The sequence below is a fragment of the Otolemur garnettii genome, unplaced genomic scaffold (assembly GCF_000181295.1).
Source record: "Otolemur garnettii isolate 467f Iridium unplaced genomic scaffold, OtoGar3 scaffold00098, whole genome shotgun sequence".
NCBI lineage: Eukaryota > Metazoa > Chordata > Mammalia > Primates > Galagidae > Otolemur > Otolemur garnettii.
The window spans coordinates 7,159,488-7,173,513 of NW_003852493.1; the positions used below are offsets into that span (position 1 = coordinate 7,159,488).

Here is a 14,026-nt window from a genome sequence, read left to right on the forward strand (position 1 = left end):
GCTGAAAAGGTTAATGTAACTCCATTTGGGAATGAAGAGGTTAAAGTAACTTCATTTGGAAATGAAAAGGCTAATGTAAACTCCCTACTCCCCTCCTGGGCAAGGTCACCCTGGTAGACCTGCGCCCTACTTCTTTGAGCCACAGGCCCCACCCTATACATAATTTTTTTTAATGTATTATATTTGTAAATTGTACTTATGTTGAGATTAAAAATATATATATTACAATACTATTTTTGCATTCTATGAAAATTGCTCCATATAGACCACATTTTTAATTCAGAACACCCATCCCCCACAATGGTGTCCCACTTTACCAATGTTAAAATCTAGTCACCTTAATCTATATAAATATATATTTGTGGCAACAATTTCATAGCAGAGAAGAAAATGAATTTAACCCAATGTCCCTCAGTAGGGTCACGGCAAAGCAAATTATGGTTATATATACACACTACAGAATTCTACATAGCTGTTCAAAATATTGACAACTAAATACCAGTATGGAAAGTACTCCAAGATAGATTAAGTGAAAAAAGTAAATAACAGAGACAGGCAACCCTGTTTCCACTTAAAATCACATATGCATGTATGTCTGTAAATGCACAGACCAGCAAGATCACACCCAACAGCTCACAGTGGTTATTTCTGAGAAGGGAAGAATGTTAACGTTGGGGAGGTGAAGAGAAGGAGGTAAGGCAGGACTTCCACATTTTATGCTGTATACTTCTCTATAATTAGAGCATCTATATGATTTATCATCCAAACCAGGAAGATTTAGAGTAAACATATCTACTCTGAGACAATAGACATAAATGGGAACTGTTCTGGACAAATGGGATGTTGGTCATTATCTATAGTGAGACTGTATTCGTGACTCAATCGTTTAGTTTTAAAAACCAGTTCATGGGTTGCCAACTGTTGTCTAGTGTTGGAATTAGCACACCACCTTGAATTGGGCTTCTATAATTATAAGAAAAAAGACTCATATGGCCTCTTTTATATTTTATCGTGAGGCCACTAGATATCCCTCCCTCTGTGCTTGGCAAACACTCTTCCTTTACTTGGTAGAGGACAGTTGGAGGACATGACAGATCAATCTGTACAAGGACCCTACAGGGTTGTCCAACCTTTTTTTTTCCCCTCTGCCACACATTTGAAGAATAAAAGTTGTCTTAGGCCACACAGTAAATACACCAAGGGAAGCTGATTACACAGATAAACAAAAAAGTCTTCACAACATCAGCCTGTGGCCCGCAGGCCACAGATTAGACAGACCTTCCTGCAGGACCTTCTGGGAAGGAAGAGCCCGAGGCCCTAACCCATTTCCTCTGGATATAAACTTGGAGGTGACTTACTGCCTGTTGTCTCTTGACATAGCCCCTATCAAGATCCGAGATCAGAAAGCAAGAAAGGGACTAAGGTATCCAAACAGGAATTCACCCTGAGGTGCAGGGGAGTGTAGGGTCTGGTCTGTTGGCCTCAGCGGAGCACAGGACCTACAGCTTGTTCCGCAGAGACTGGCTCTTGTGTGGGTTGCCGCCGAAGCCATTAGCTTCTAGACAACCTGGAACAGCTTTGGGACCCAGAGCTGAGCACGTGAGGATGAACTAGCAGAGCTCTTAACCCTGGGACTTGGCTCAGGTATCCGAGGTGTCCACAGCAGAGGCAGATCAACAAGAATGCTGTCTCAGAAATGGGTCCACATTCTGCAGTAAAGCCCGGTGGCAGTGACTGTGAACTGATCATCCATTGTGCTTTGAAGTATCACTGACCATTCTGAACTGAGTGAGCCCCTGAGATTTGGGGACAATGAAGGGGAGTGGGGAGAAAAACGTTAGGAGGGATACGATGGACTTTCTGCTAATAAAGGCAAACGGGGTTTTGAACAATGAATTATACCTTGGCCGTGTCACATAACTCACTTAGATTATTTTAAATGACCAGCCATACATCACCCCCTGTGAACCTGTGGTGATCATTTGAGTTGATTTAGGCATTAAGAAAACATTAAGAAAGAATGGAAGGAGGTGGGCCAAGGAGTAAAGGAATCGGAGGCGAAGAAAACAGGAGCAAGCAGAGAGAGGGAGTGGGGCACGCGGCGCGCTCTACTCACTGGGCTGGCGCGCGTTCCAGTGCGTGTACCGCACCTGCTCCGACGTCTGCCCTGCTGTCTTCCACGTGTACTCTCCTGTATCATTTTGGTCTTGAAGAGCTATCCAAAAATAACTGTCCTTCATTTTCACCACACCACTGATCAAACTGGTAATAAAAGCCTGTTCAAACCTTAAAAAGGAAAAAAGGAAGTGGTTATATTAAGTTTCTGGGCAATAAAAAAATGTCATTAAAACATAATGAAGTGCACAAAATGGCTGCAGAGCAAGCATTTCTCATTAATTCTTTAGAACACAGAGTAGAGAAATATCTGAAGACCCTGAGCATTGCTAATAAATGCCAAATGTCAGTCCAATTCCCAGAAATACACGAGAGAGGAAATTTTAACTCTTATAGATGGGGCTTAATTCTTTCAGGGAATAAATAGAGTCCTGGGTGGAAAAGCTGACATAGTCAGCAGTACATTTCTTGTAGTAAGATGTGGCCTATTTTGTAATTAGGGCAGATATCACTGCTGTGCCCTCATGTGCAGGAGTGGGCACTGGCAGGAGAGAGAAGGAAGGATATCACGCTTTTCTGAATGAACATCTACCAGCAGAGTTCACCCTGCACTGGCCCCCGCCCCCTGACCATCACACCTGCTTGGGGAGAAGGAACAGGGTAGCAATTCTGTGTCCCCCAGATAAGTATGTTCAGAGGTCCAGTAGGCCTTGGCTTATTCAAACATGTTCAACTGCATTTTTACTGAAGATAAATTTACCAGCCTAAGAGTCAGTCCAAGGCAGTGCACCCACTAATATACGTATTTCCCCCAAAGCTGAATGAATTAATGTTGAGTGGTTGGTGGCAGTGCTCCCTTCCCAGTCTGGATGCATCAAAAACAGAATCTAGAAAACTTGTGCTGACGCTTCCACGTGCACATGTGCTAAGAAAAATGTAGGCATTAAAGTTTGACTAGCCTTGAACTTGGAAGCTAAGTTTGAAACGATTTGGAGAAAGCTATTTTCAGACACCCAAAGTTGGGAGAAACACATTACAAACAGTGCTAACTCCTGGCCAGACCTGTGAGTGAATGGGAAAGGAAAGGCCTGATGTCATTACCCAAGAAACTTAAAGAGAAAGAAAATTAGACCTTTTCATCAAGTTTTGGAGTTTCTTTTTTATTATTACCATGCATCTTTGACTTGCTGAGGGGAGCAAAAGCAATAAGGATTAAGAATAGAGGAGCTTCAAAAGGAAAAGAGGGGAGGAAAAGAGAAAAGAACAAAAAGAAGCCCAATTTTTCAATGCCTTGTGGATGGACATCATCAGCTGTGTCGAGTCATCTTAGGCACCCACAGAACTTACCTTTGCAGAGCACATGGATTTTCATCACCTCTTAGTAAACATTTTCTGCAGATACTCTGTTAATGGCATACCTAGCTCGTGTTTGAAATTAGGAAAGTTCTTTTCTAGCCATATTGCACCGGCAGAACTTAACATAAATGCACTTCAAAAGGAAGATGCGTAAGACTAAATATTGCCTGCATGAGGGTGTAGCCTTCCTCACACTTCTGTTGGTTCATGCTCTCATCACATCTGATCCCCTCTGAGGCAGAGTAGCAGGGTATCACCCCACCTAGTCCTGAAATTGCTGTGTCAGAGGCCAGCAAGGTACCTCTATTTTCCGAGCTGCTTCTGCACCCAGGGGGTGTGGCTGGTTCTTCCATTAGCTTCTATTATGGCATTTATCAGACAAGGCAGGGAAATGTCTATAAACTTGGCTTTGGGTATTACTTCTCATGACAACATTTTCCTTTTGTTCCCTGTTGGTGGCAGATTCATTCACTCCATCAGTATGGTATTTCATCTCCATTTATCAGGCTTAAAGTAATAGAAATGGAAATAGAAATAGAAATCGGCAACTAGAACTTTTAAGTAGCCGCATGTAAGAGTGAATAACACTCATGCATTAAATCCTAAAACCTTCAAATCAAAACAGGAGTCTAGTTTTCTTGGTCTAGTTTTCTTGGTTCAATTTAGAAGATGGCACTGTCAGTGAAGAATTTCGGCAAACATGTCTTTCTTCTAAACCATATATGCTAAGAAAATTAAGTCTGGAATCTCCTGAGTGTCTGTTTTTAGCTGGTAAAGAAACAAGAGTACATTTTATATTTTTTACTAGTCTCTATTTGTTTTCACACGCTCAGAGGGTTATGAAAACTCTGGCTTATAGTAATAGAGCAGATGACCTTTCGAAGTTTTCTCTGGCCCTGTGTTTTAGAATTATTCATAAGAGGACATTCCAGAGTTTTAAAATATCCGGCCTTTTCGTTGCTGTTATGATTTAAGGAAGTAAAAATAATCCTATGCGCATGTTATTATATGGGCCAGAATGGCATGTTACCTCCAAAGAATTCAGTAAAGTAAGAGCAGTTTGTTATTTTAAAAATTAAATTAATTAATTAATTACTATTTTTTGAGACATAATCTCTCTCTATTAACCTGGTGTTGAGTGCTATTGTGTCATCATAGCTCACAGCAACCTCAAACTCTTGGGCTAAAGCGATCCTCTTGCCTGAGCCTCCTGAGGAGCTGGGACTACAGGTGTGTGCCACAATACCTGGCTAGTTTTTCTATTTTTAGTAGAGACAGGATCTCACTCTTGCCCAGGCTGGTCTTGAACTCCTGAGCTTAAGCGATGTGCCAGTCTCAGCCTCCCAGTGTGCTAGGATTACAGCCATGAGCCATTGTGCCTGGCCACCGTTTGTTATTTTTTAAGAAAACAAATGATAAAATATTTGCTTACGTGTATGTATTTAGAAAATCAAACTTTATAAGGGGATGATTCTTAGTATGAGAAAGAAATCAACTTCTTAAAAAAGTTAAGAAATCCAGAGTGTGTTTTCAAGTGTAAATAAGAAAAATATATCTTGGGCTTTCATCAGTCTGACAAAAAAATCTTGCTCATGGCACTCAATAGTAAATTTTAACTAAAAAATGCAATTTAAACATAGCAATATGTTTTTAGCATGTGTTGACAATTTTTTTATTTCAGAATAACCACTTTGCATTTTGAAAAATGTGCGTTTTAAAAAGAGATATTTTATATTTAGCACTAATTGAACATTACATGTCTTCATCAGTTTAGCTAGCAACATATGTACTAAAAAAATTTTTTTTTTTGAGATAGAGTCTCAAGCTGTTGCCCTGGGTAGAGTGCTGTGGCATCGCAGCTCACAGCAACCTCAAACTCTTGGGCTTAAGCAATTCTTTAGCCTCAGCCCCCCAAGTAGCTGGGACTATAGGTGCCTGCCACAATGCCTGGCTATTTTTCTTTGTTGTTGTTGCAGCTGTCATTTTTGTTTTAGCTGACCTGGGCCAGGTTCGAACCCGCTAGCCTTGGTGTACCCACTGAGCTACAGGCACCATCTAAAAAACATTTTTTCTTGTCTGTGGCCAACATAGTTTTAGCAGACAATAGTACTATAATGATGGTATTTTTATTATCTAAAGCAACTAATTGAAGAAACGCATGAAAATATCTTGACTAGAGAGTTATTTCAACCAGAAAAAATAGTATACAAAGGACCCAGCTTTGAACTGAGTAGCTATAACTGGATTTCTCCCAATAACCTGATAGTTAACATTTTTGATGTTATTTTCAAATAACTGACTTTGTTGCTGAATTAATATAAAAATGATTAATTTCTTCCTCTTTCTTGTAAATAAAGAATTGAAATAGACTATCAGTAGTTTTAAAACAAGAGATGCATGCCATGACCATCATTGTCACAAGTTTCTGGTGGATTCCTCAAGAACTAGAACTAAGTTTTTAGATGTTGTTTCTTGAAAAAGATTGGAAAAGAAATATAGACTTGGAAGATATATTTAATATAGATACAAGAGATAAACTTGAAGAGCCAGTTCCAAACAGTTAGTGGTGGTTACCTTTGGGGCGGGGAGGCAGATTGGTTGAGAGGAGAAAGGGCTAGAGGTGAGGGGCACTTCCATTTTTTAGTCTATGTTCTTCGGGTTTACTTGAATTTGTACCAATAAGAATCTTTTCATTGTATAAATTTAAAGAGAATACCTAAAATGTGTTTTTAAGAAGAAAGTTAACTGCCTTCCACACACTAGAATAAAATCCCTGTTAGAACTAATAAATAAATTCAGCAAAGTTGCAGGGTACAAAAGCAACACAGATAAATCAGGTGTGTTTCTCTACACCAACAATGAACAATCTGAAAAGGAAACTGAGAAAATAATTCCACTTACAACAGCACTAGAAAGAATAAAATATTTAGGAATAAATTTAACCAACGAGGCAAAAGACTTGTACACTGAAAACTGCAAAACATTGCTGAATGAAATTAAAGAAGTCACACAAAAAATGGAGAGACATCTGTGTTCATGGCTTGGAACACTTAGTGTTGTTAAGGTGTCCATAATACACAAAGTGATCTATATATTCAATGTACCCCTATCAAAATCCCCATGATAATTTTTGCAGAAATAGAGAAATTTATCCCAAAATACTTATGAAATGTTAAGGCATCCTGAATAGCCAAAGCAATTGTAAAAATGAACAAAGTTAGAGGTCTCACACTTCTTGATTTCAAAACCTACTACAATGCTCCAGTAATCAGAACAGTACTGGCATAAAGACCAACATACAGATGAGTGTAATAGATGAGAAAGCCCAGAAATAAACCCTCATGTACATTTCAAATGATTTCTGACAAGGGTATCAGGACTATTCAATGGAGGAAGAACAGTCTTTTCCACAAATGGTGTAGAGAAAACTGGACATCCAACTGCAAAACAATGAAGTTGGATCTTATCTTCTATTATGTACCCAAACAAAGTCAGAGTGGATGAAAGACCCAAACATAACAGTGAGAACTATAAAACTCTCAGAAGAAAACATAGGGGAAAAGCTTCGTGGATCTGGCAATGATTCCTTGGATATGATACCAAAAGTATAGGCAACAAAATAAGAAATAGATAAATTGAACTTCACTAAAATGAAAAACATTTATGCATTAAAGGATACTATTAACAGAGGGAAGAGTCCACCCACAAAATGGGAGAAAACATTTTCAAATCATATAACAGATAAGGGATTTATACCAGAATATGTGAAGAACTGGTATAATGGAACAACAGAAAAAACAAAACAAAACAAAAAACACCTCATTTAAAAAATGGGCAAAGGTCTTGCGTAGACATTTCTCCAAAGAAGGCATACAGATTGTCAATAAGCATAAAAAAAGATGCTCAATGACCCTAATTATTAGGAAAACGCAAATCAAGACCACATGAGATACTATTTCACACCCAGTAGGGTGATTATGATCAAAATAAAACAAGACAAAACAACCAGAAAATAGCAAGCATTGGCCAGGGTGTGGAGAAACTAGAACTCTTGCGTACTGCTAGTGGGAATGCAAAATGGTGCAGCCACTATGGAAAATGATATTGTAGTTCCTCAAAAATTAAAAATTGAGCTAACATATGATCCTCCAATTTCACTTCTGGGTATATACCCCAAGGAATTGCAAGCAGAGACTCAAAAGATACTTGAATATCCATGTTCAAAGCAGCATTATTTACAGTAGCCAAATGGTGGAAGAACCCAAATATCCATCACTGGATGAATGGATAAACAGAATGTGGTGCACACCTACAATGGAATATTAGTTAGCCTTAAAGAGGAAGGAAATTCTGACATATGGTACCACAGGATGACCCTTGAGGACATTATGCTAAATGAAATAAGCCAGACACAGAAAAGCAAATACTGCCTAATTTCACCTAGATGAGGTATCCAGAGCAGTGAAACTCATAGAAACAGAAAAGAGAATGGAGGTTGCCAGGGGCAAGGGGGAGGAGAGAGGGAAGCTATTGTTTAATAGGTACAGAGGTTGGGAAAATGAAAAACGTTCTGGAGATGAATGGCAGTGGTGGGTGAACAACAAGGTGAATGCACTTAATGCCTCTGAACTACACACTGAAAAATGGCTAAATGGGAAACTTTGTGTAGGGAGATGTTATGCTTTTTCCCCACAATTATAAAAAGCGTACTGCAAATGTGTTTGGGGGGATATGGCAGTTGTACGAAAATGGCAGAGCTGCAAAAATGCTTGAAAACAATGCACATTTGAACCTGGGAGAAAATGAGACACTACAGAATTTCTTCTCACTTTTGGTAAAATTCACAAAACTGAACGTCATGTGGATTATTTTGTACCAAATATTCCATGATTCAAGATTTATCTAAATCGGCATCTAAACAAGCATCCGTTATAGTTCTGGAATTTGAATCTTACAGTCACCCTTTGTCTGGAAACAAAGTGGTCAGGCCTGGAAAAGTTTTATAATCATTGGCCAGCAAGGGAAAGTTTGTTATTCAGCAGTATGGATCTGTTTTTCTTCCCTTCTCTATTCCACAGAGGGTTAAAAGTCCTAGACCAGGAGCAGTTGCCCAATAACAAAAGAAATAAGTAATTTGCAGCAGGTGGTTCTAATTGTGCCCATCAAACCTGTCACTCCATTGTGCAGAAGAGTGGAAAATCAATTAGCTGCTCCAGGCTTGGGTACTGAAGAGTGACAGGAGTATCTTACTTCCAACAGGAAATCAGTAATGAAGGAAAATGATTACCAAGGCTGCGAGTGGACCCTCCTGGATCTGAGGGGACATGTTTTCTACTGCCCAACCTTCTCAGACAAAAGACGCTTTTGGAGAATATTCCAATAGGGGTTGTCACTCAAAGAGCAGGACAGTGTAGACCCTTGTTTCTTCACTGTTGGGGTTTGAATGATGAGAAATTAAGAGCATGGGGCACTTCCTGTCCTCAGCTTGCAAACCCCATGTTGGAGTCACTGCTTGGGGTGTACAGTATATATTAGATATGTTAACTGACTTGGAAGGTGCCTCACTCCTGCTCCTGAGTAGTCCTGTAGGACTTGGTCCCTGCCCATGGAGCATGGGCAACCTGGATGGGCTTTGGGGGGCAGAGATTGGGTTAAAAACAAACTTACCTAGGCCATACTTTTGCTATAAAATTGGACCTGACATGAGTGTTGGCTACTAAATATAGTTTACAAAGAAAATGTGAAAACTATTCACAATATATTCCTGTATTCAGTTTTGGGGGAAATGAAACAGATTTTTGTCCAGACATGTTCCTTCACTTCTGTTAGGTCCCTAAGAGAGTCATAAAATAGGAAATATTTGTTCTAAGAGATTTCTGCCTCAGTTTGGTTCATTTTGGTGCTAAGAACTCTCTATAATGTTACTTTAAGTTCATCCATTTATTATATTATTGTACCTTCTTCCCTCATTTCATGCATCTACATTCTATCTCTTTTGCTTCTGGGCTATAAAAGGCACTGGACAACTATGCCATCCCTTCCATTCCATTTGTATAGCATGTCAATGTTTAATGTGATGTCACTCACAAAATCGGTATTCCAGAAATAATTTCCTAGTAAACTCTTGGCTATTAATTTTTTTGTGTAGGCAGGTAACATGAAAAGGTATTAACACAGAGCCACAATATGTGACAGGCACTCAAAAAATATTAAATAAAAAAAAGAAAAGAAAGAATAAGACATAAAAAACAGATCAAACAACTAGGCTTATTTTCTCAGTGAAAAACATAATTAAATTATAATTAACAAAAGGGTCTAGCTTCATTGGTCCGGCACCTGTAAAGTCCAACGTTGACTCACTGATGGGGAGAATTCCAACCCACGGTGCTCTTGGAACTTTTGGGGTGGGTTAGCAAGTTAATAAAGGCTTCCTTCTGCCTGGTAGCTATACCCGGGAAGGAGAAAGGCAGGCCTGAAAACAACCCTGAGATACATACATCAGAGATAATTCTGTATCCCAAAGGGAGGGTCTCCTGAGCATAAAATGTTTCATCAGGTGATTTAGTGTGTCACATGCCATCAATCTCTTTCTGTCTGTGTGTGCACATGTGGGTGCATTTCTGTGTGCGGTCTGGAGGGAAGGTGGTGATGGGAAGGAATAGAGGAGCCATAGCGGGTAAGTGGAGGAAGGCTTTGAATGCTAACTCCCACTAGGACAAGAGCAGGAAAGCATGTAAGAATTCCTCTACCAATTAGGCGCACATGTGAAGGGTCTCTAGATGAAACCATAGCACCAGCTGTCCCATTTTCTGGTATTCCATGGACATTTTAGTGGCCCAGGCAAAAAAGCAAGTCACTTGCTCTGCAGGTATAGTTTCTGTGGAGCCACCGAAGAGTCCCACCCTGCTTCTGTCTTCAGTAGGGAGGAAGTGGTCTCCCAGCCCTCACTGTCCCCCTGGCATGAGGTCACCTTTGCTTTTATATCCTACAAGGACTCCACGTCCGTAGCATGCTGCAAATGGTGTGGGATGCGAGAAAGGGCACAGTCTGTGGGTCAGCATCAGTTGACGTGTACACACAGAGAAGTCTTGATCTAAACAGAAGTGACCTAAGAAGTAACAGTGAAGCCTCTGAACATCCTCCACATTTTATTTAGAGTTCCTATTCTGTTTAAAAAGAGAGAGAGTGGAACCACGCAACTCACATACATCACATTTTAAAAATACTTAATTTTTAAATAACATGTTTTTTTTTTCCATTACGAGCCGTTAGAAGCTAAACCTCAGAAACAACCAAATATATCAGCAAAGCTAATTACTAAACCTTTATGGTAAGTAAAAGTCGCCTTAGATTTTACTATTTGCTAGTCAGCAATCAATTTAGAAATAACACAGTATAATTTAAATTCATCTCAATAAATAATTTCATACTACTCCCATGTACAGCATGCTTTAGATTTTGACAAGTTATAGTTGTAGAGACATTTTTAGCATTCCAAGAGTCCTCGCATCAAAGCATAACATGTTTCTGTTAGCAGATTTTGATTTACCTGTTTGCAATGGTTACAAGTGCAGGGGGACAGTAGTAACCACTGGAAGCATGGCCAAAGCTTCGAAGGACTGTGTCAATTTTGTAACAGAATCTGCCATGTCTCTCCCATCCCTTAAAACAAGAGAAGGGAAATTAAAGACATAATCTGATTTCATTAAATACCAAGGGATCCTTTTTACGTGCGTGTTCACACACACACATTTGCCACTTACATAACTTTCTTCTCTGACTCACCCAAAACTCCTTGAACTTTGGTCTTGATATATTTGTATTTATTGTACCCTGATAATGCCATTAGCTACAGCCATTTTTATATTTATTTAATTAGTTATCTTAAAACCTAAAAATGTTTATTAAATGAAAACCCAATACATCAAAAGCAAATAAAGGGGGCCCCGATCAAGACTGATATTCTTTCTCACTCTCTCTTTCTCTCTTCCACGCGCCCCCCCCATACAGAGGGTAAAAATTAAGAGTGTCACGTCTGAAGTCAGAATGCATAAGTTTGAATGCCCTGGTTCTACCTTATAGTGACCTTGTTTGGTCTCTTAGTTTTCTCACCTATGAAACTGTGATAATAGTATCCCTGGTGCTGTTTTAAGAACCAAAGCGAGACAGTGCAGACAGAGATCTGAGAACTGATACGGGGCTATGAGCAAAGAGGACCTGTGTGCAATATTTGTATCTAGATTACACTGTAGATTTTTTCAATTTTCTGGAAAATGTTAAAACCTAAAAATTTTAAATCAATGATTTCATGTTATCCCATTGGGATTCACCGAGGTTAGGGACTTAGGTTAAGACACAAACTAGCGGATCAGGTGGGCCTGGAAACCAACTCTGTTGCAACCCAGGAAGATCTTCATTGGATCGTGATGTTTTCAAGCAGAAAATGGCATATTTATATATGTATGTGCATGTGTAAAGATTATTCCTAAATTAACTAGCTGGCCTTTTAGAGAGGAAGAGAGCAAGCGTTGGTACTCAGACAAAAATGACAAGTGCGTGGCTCTGTGGCTTAGCCCCGGGGAGCAAAGAAGGGCTTTAAAGTTGGACAGTACAGAAAGCACACATTCATTAGTCTTCTGTATTTCAACTGAGTTATTTTAGTTCTTTTTTCCCCAATATTAAAAAGTCATATCACTTATGTCTATTTTTACTTATTCACCAGTTTTAAAATACTCTTCATTTTATGCCATGCCAATACTTGCCAGCTTTTGATCAGACATAAAATGATTTTTAGTACAGTTCTTGAAAAAGGTCTTGGTCTTGCAGTAAGTTGAAGAAAACCTTAATTTAGAAATCAGCTATTTTAGTTGAAAACCTATCATGAAATGAGGCGTGGATCAGCAGAGCTGCTGCAGCCTCTGTCCAGGATCTGCTCTGAACTCCCGGGCTTTCTGTTCTGCTCCCAGCCCTCTCTGGGTCGCTGACAGCTCCACACAGCTCTTCCCTGGATCGCTTGGGGACGGGGCAGGGAGGTTAGGCTGCTTTTGTGCTTGAAGGAACTGGAGGAGGGAGGCTGACAATCTGACCTTTCTGACAACGTATTTCTTTTTTATTACTAGTTTTTAGATTATAAGCTGCTTCGCAACACAAAGAAATCTCAGAACTCAACAGGCTTAAGAAAAGGGGGGGGGGAAGGATATGTGATAGAATAATGAAAAAAACAAACTCCTATCTACAAGCCTTTGTCCACACAATGAAAGCGGGAATGAAAATTGATTATATCAGTTAACCCTTTGTGTTCTAGATGTAATTTCATTTTTAAATGAAAAATGATGATGACAACACTGTGACAATTGCTCATATAGTCTGATTTCAAACTAGTGGCTTAGAAGGAATAAATAATCACTTTTTTTTTGCTTTGAAATTATACAGGCTACTACCACAAGTTGATTTTGTCAGTGCCGACTGTTTAGAGAATTACATTGAAGCAACCGGCTACAAGAAAGAACCAGTTCAAAGCCATAGTCACAACTGAGGCACAATCAAACTGATGGGAATTTCCCCATAAAGCAAGAGAATGGGCTTTGAATTCAGAATCTCTAAATACTGGTAATGCTGGCTGGAGAAGGGAAGAGCAAACAAAAGTTTGGGTAGAAAATCAATTCTGTTTATCTTGTGAAAGAAGTTAATTGTCCTGTCAACAAAAACAGAACAAGTTGAGTTCCCTTGAAAGCCATGCTAAGACCAATTTTCCCCCAATATTTCTGATTAGAGAACAGTCAGATCAGCTGTAAGTAATTCAGAAATTATAATCATTAGATAAAATGGCAACATGTCAGCTATGGCACGTGTGTTATCTAACTTGAGTGTGAAGAGTGGTTCACATGTCCACACATTGATTAAGGAATAAAACGCAATTTCTGGAGAGAGGGTCTAGTGGCGGGAGGCATAAAAAATAGGATTCAAAGAGAAAATAATTAGAGTTGCATAAAAATCGGTTCTGGGAAAATTTTTAGATTCATATAGTGAGAGAGAGAGAGAGAAAGAGAAAGAGAGGAAAGGAGAGAGACAGAGGACATGTGTGCATGTGAATACACGTGCCTAGGACACTGATAGGTAGAGTGTAGATTTCATGCAAATTTACTGCAGCATATTGAATATATTAAAAAAAATTTAAACCTAATTTTCTACCTTTTAATTTTAAAGCATCAAGTTTTTTTTATTACTTAAAATATCTAAGATGGTTTTTTACTTAAAATACTAAATTAAAGAACCTTTATTATCCCCTTTTCAAATCATAAATATACCACAGACATGCACTTCTCTCCATCATTATATTCTACTCAAATACTGAAGTCTAAGAAAGGTGAAAGGAGGCAAGACCCTGGGTGCAGAAGTTCACTCTGGTTCAAAGGAGCACAGTAGCTTTGACAGCCCACTTCAAAACCAGGAAAACTGGGTATGAGACTGGGCAGCACAGGACAGTCATTGTAGAGATGATGTATCAGGACTTTTTAGATAGTTTTCTATCTAAAAAGAAAAGTAGTCTTAGGTC

The 14,026-nt window shown here is 39.1% G+C and overlaps 1 protein-coding gene across 1 annotated transcript in view; it reads right to left on the reverse strand.

Annotated features, from left to right (window-relative positions):
- The window catches only part of PLA2R1 (phospholipase A2 receptor 1), a 127,355-nt gene that overhangs the window by 67,148 nt on the left and 46,181 nt on the right, over window positions 1-14,026 (reverse strand). Inside the window, exons 10-11 of the mRNA XM_023516823.1 lie at window positions 11,021-11,133; window positions 2,117-2,286 (exon numbers count right to left, since the gene is read on the reverse strand). Coding sequence (XP_023372591.1) covers window positions 2,117-2,286; window positions 11,021-11,133 — 283 coding nt within the window. The remainder of the gene's footprint in view (window positions 1-2,116; window positions 2,287-11,020; window positions 11,134-14,026) is intronic.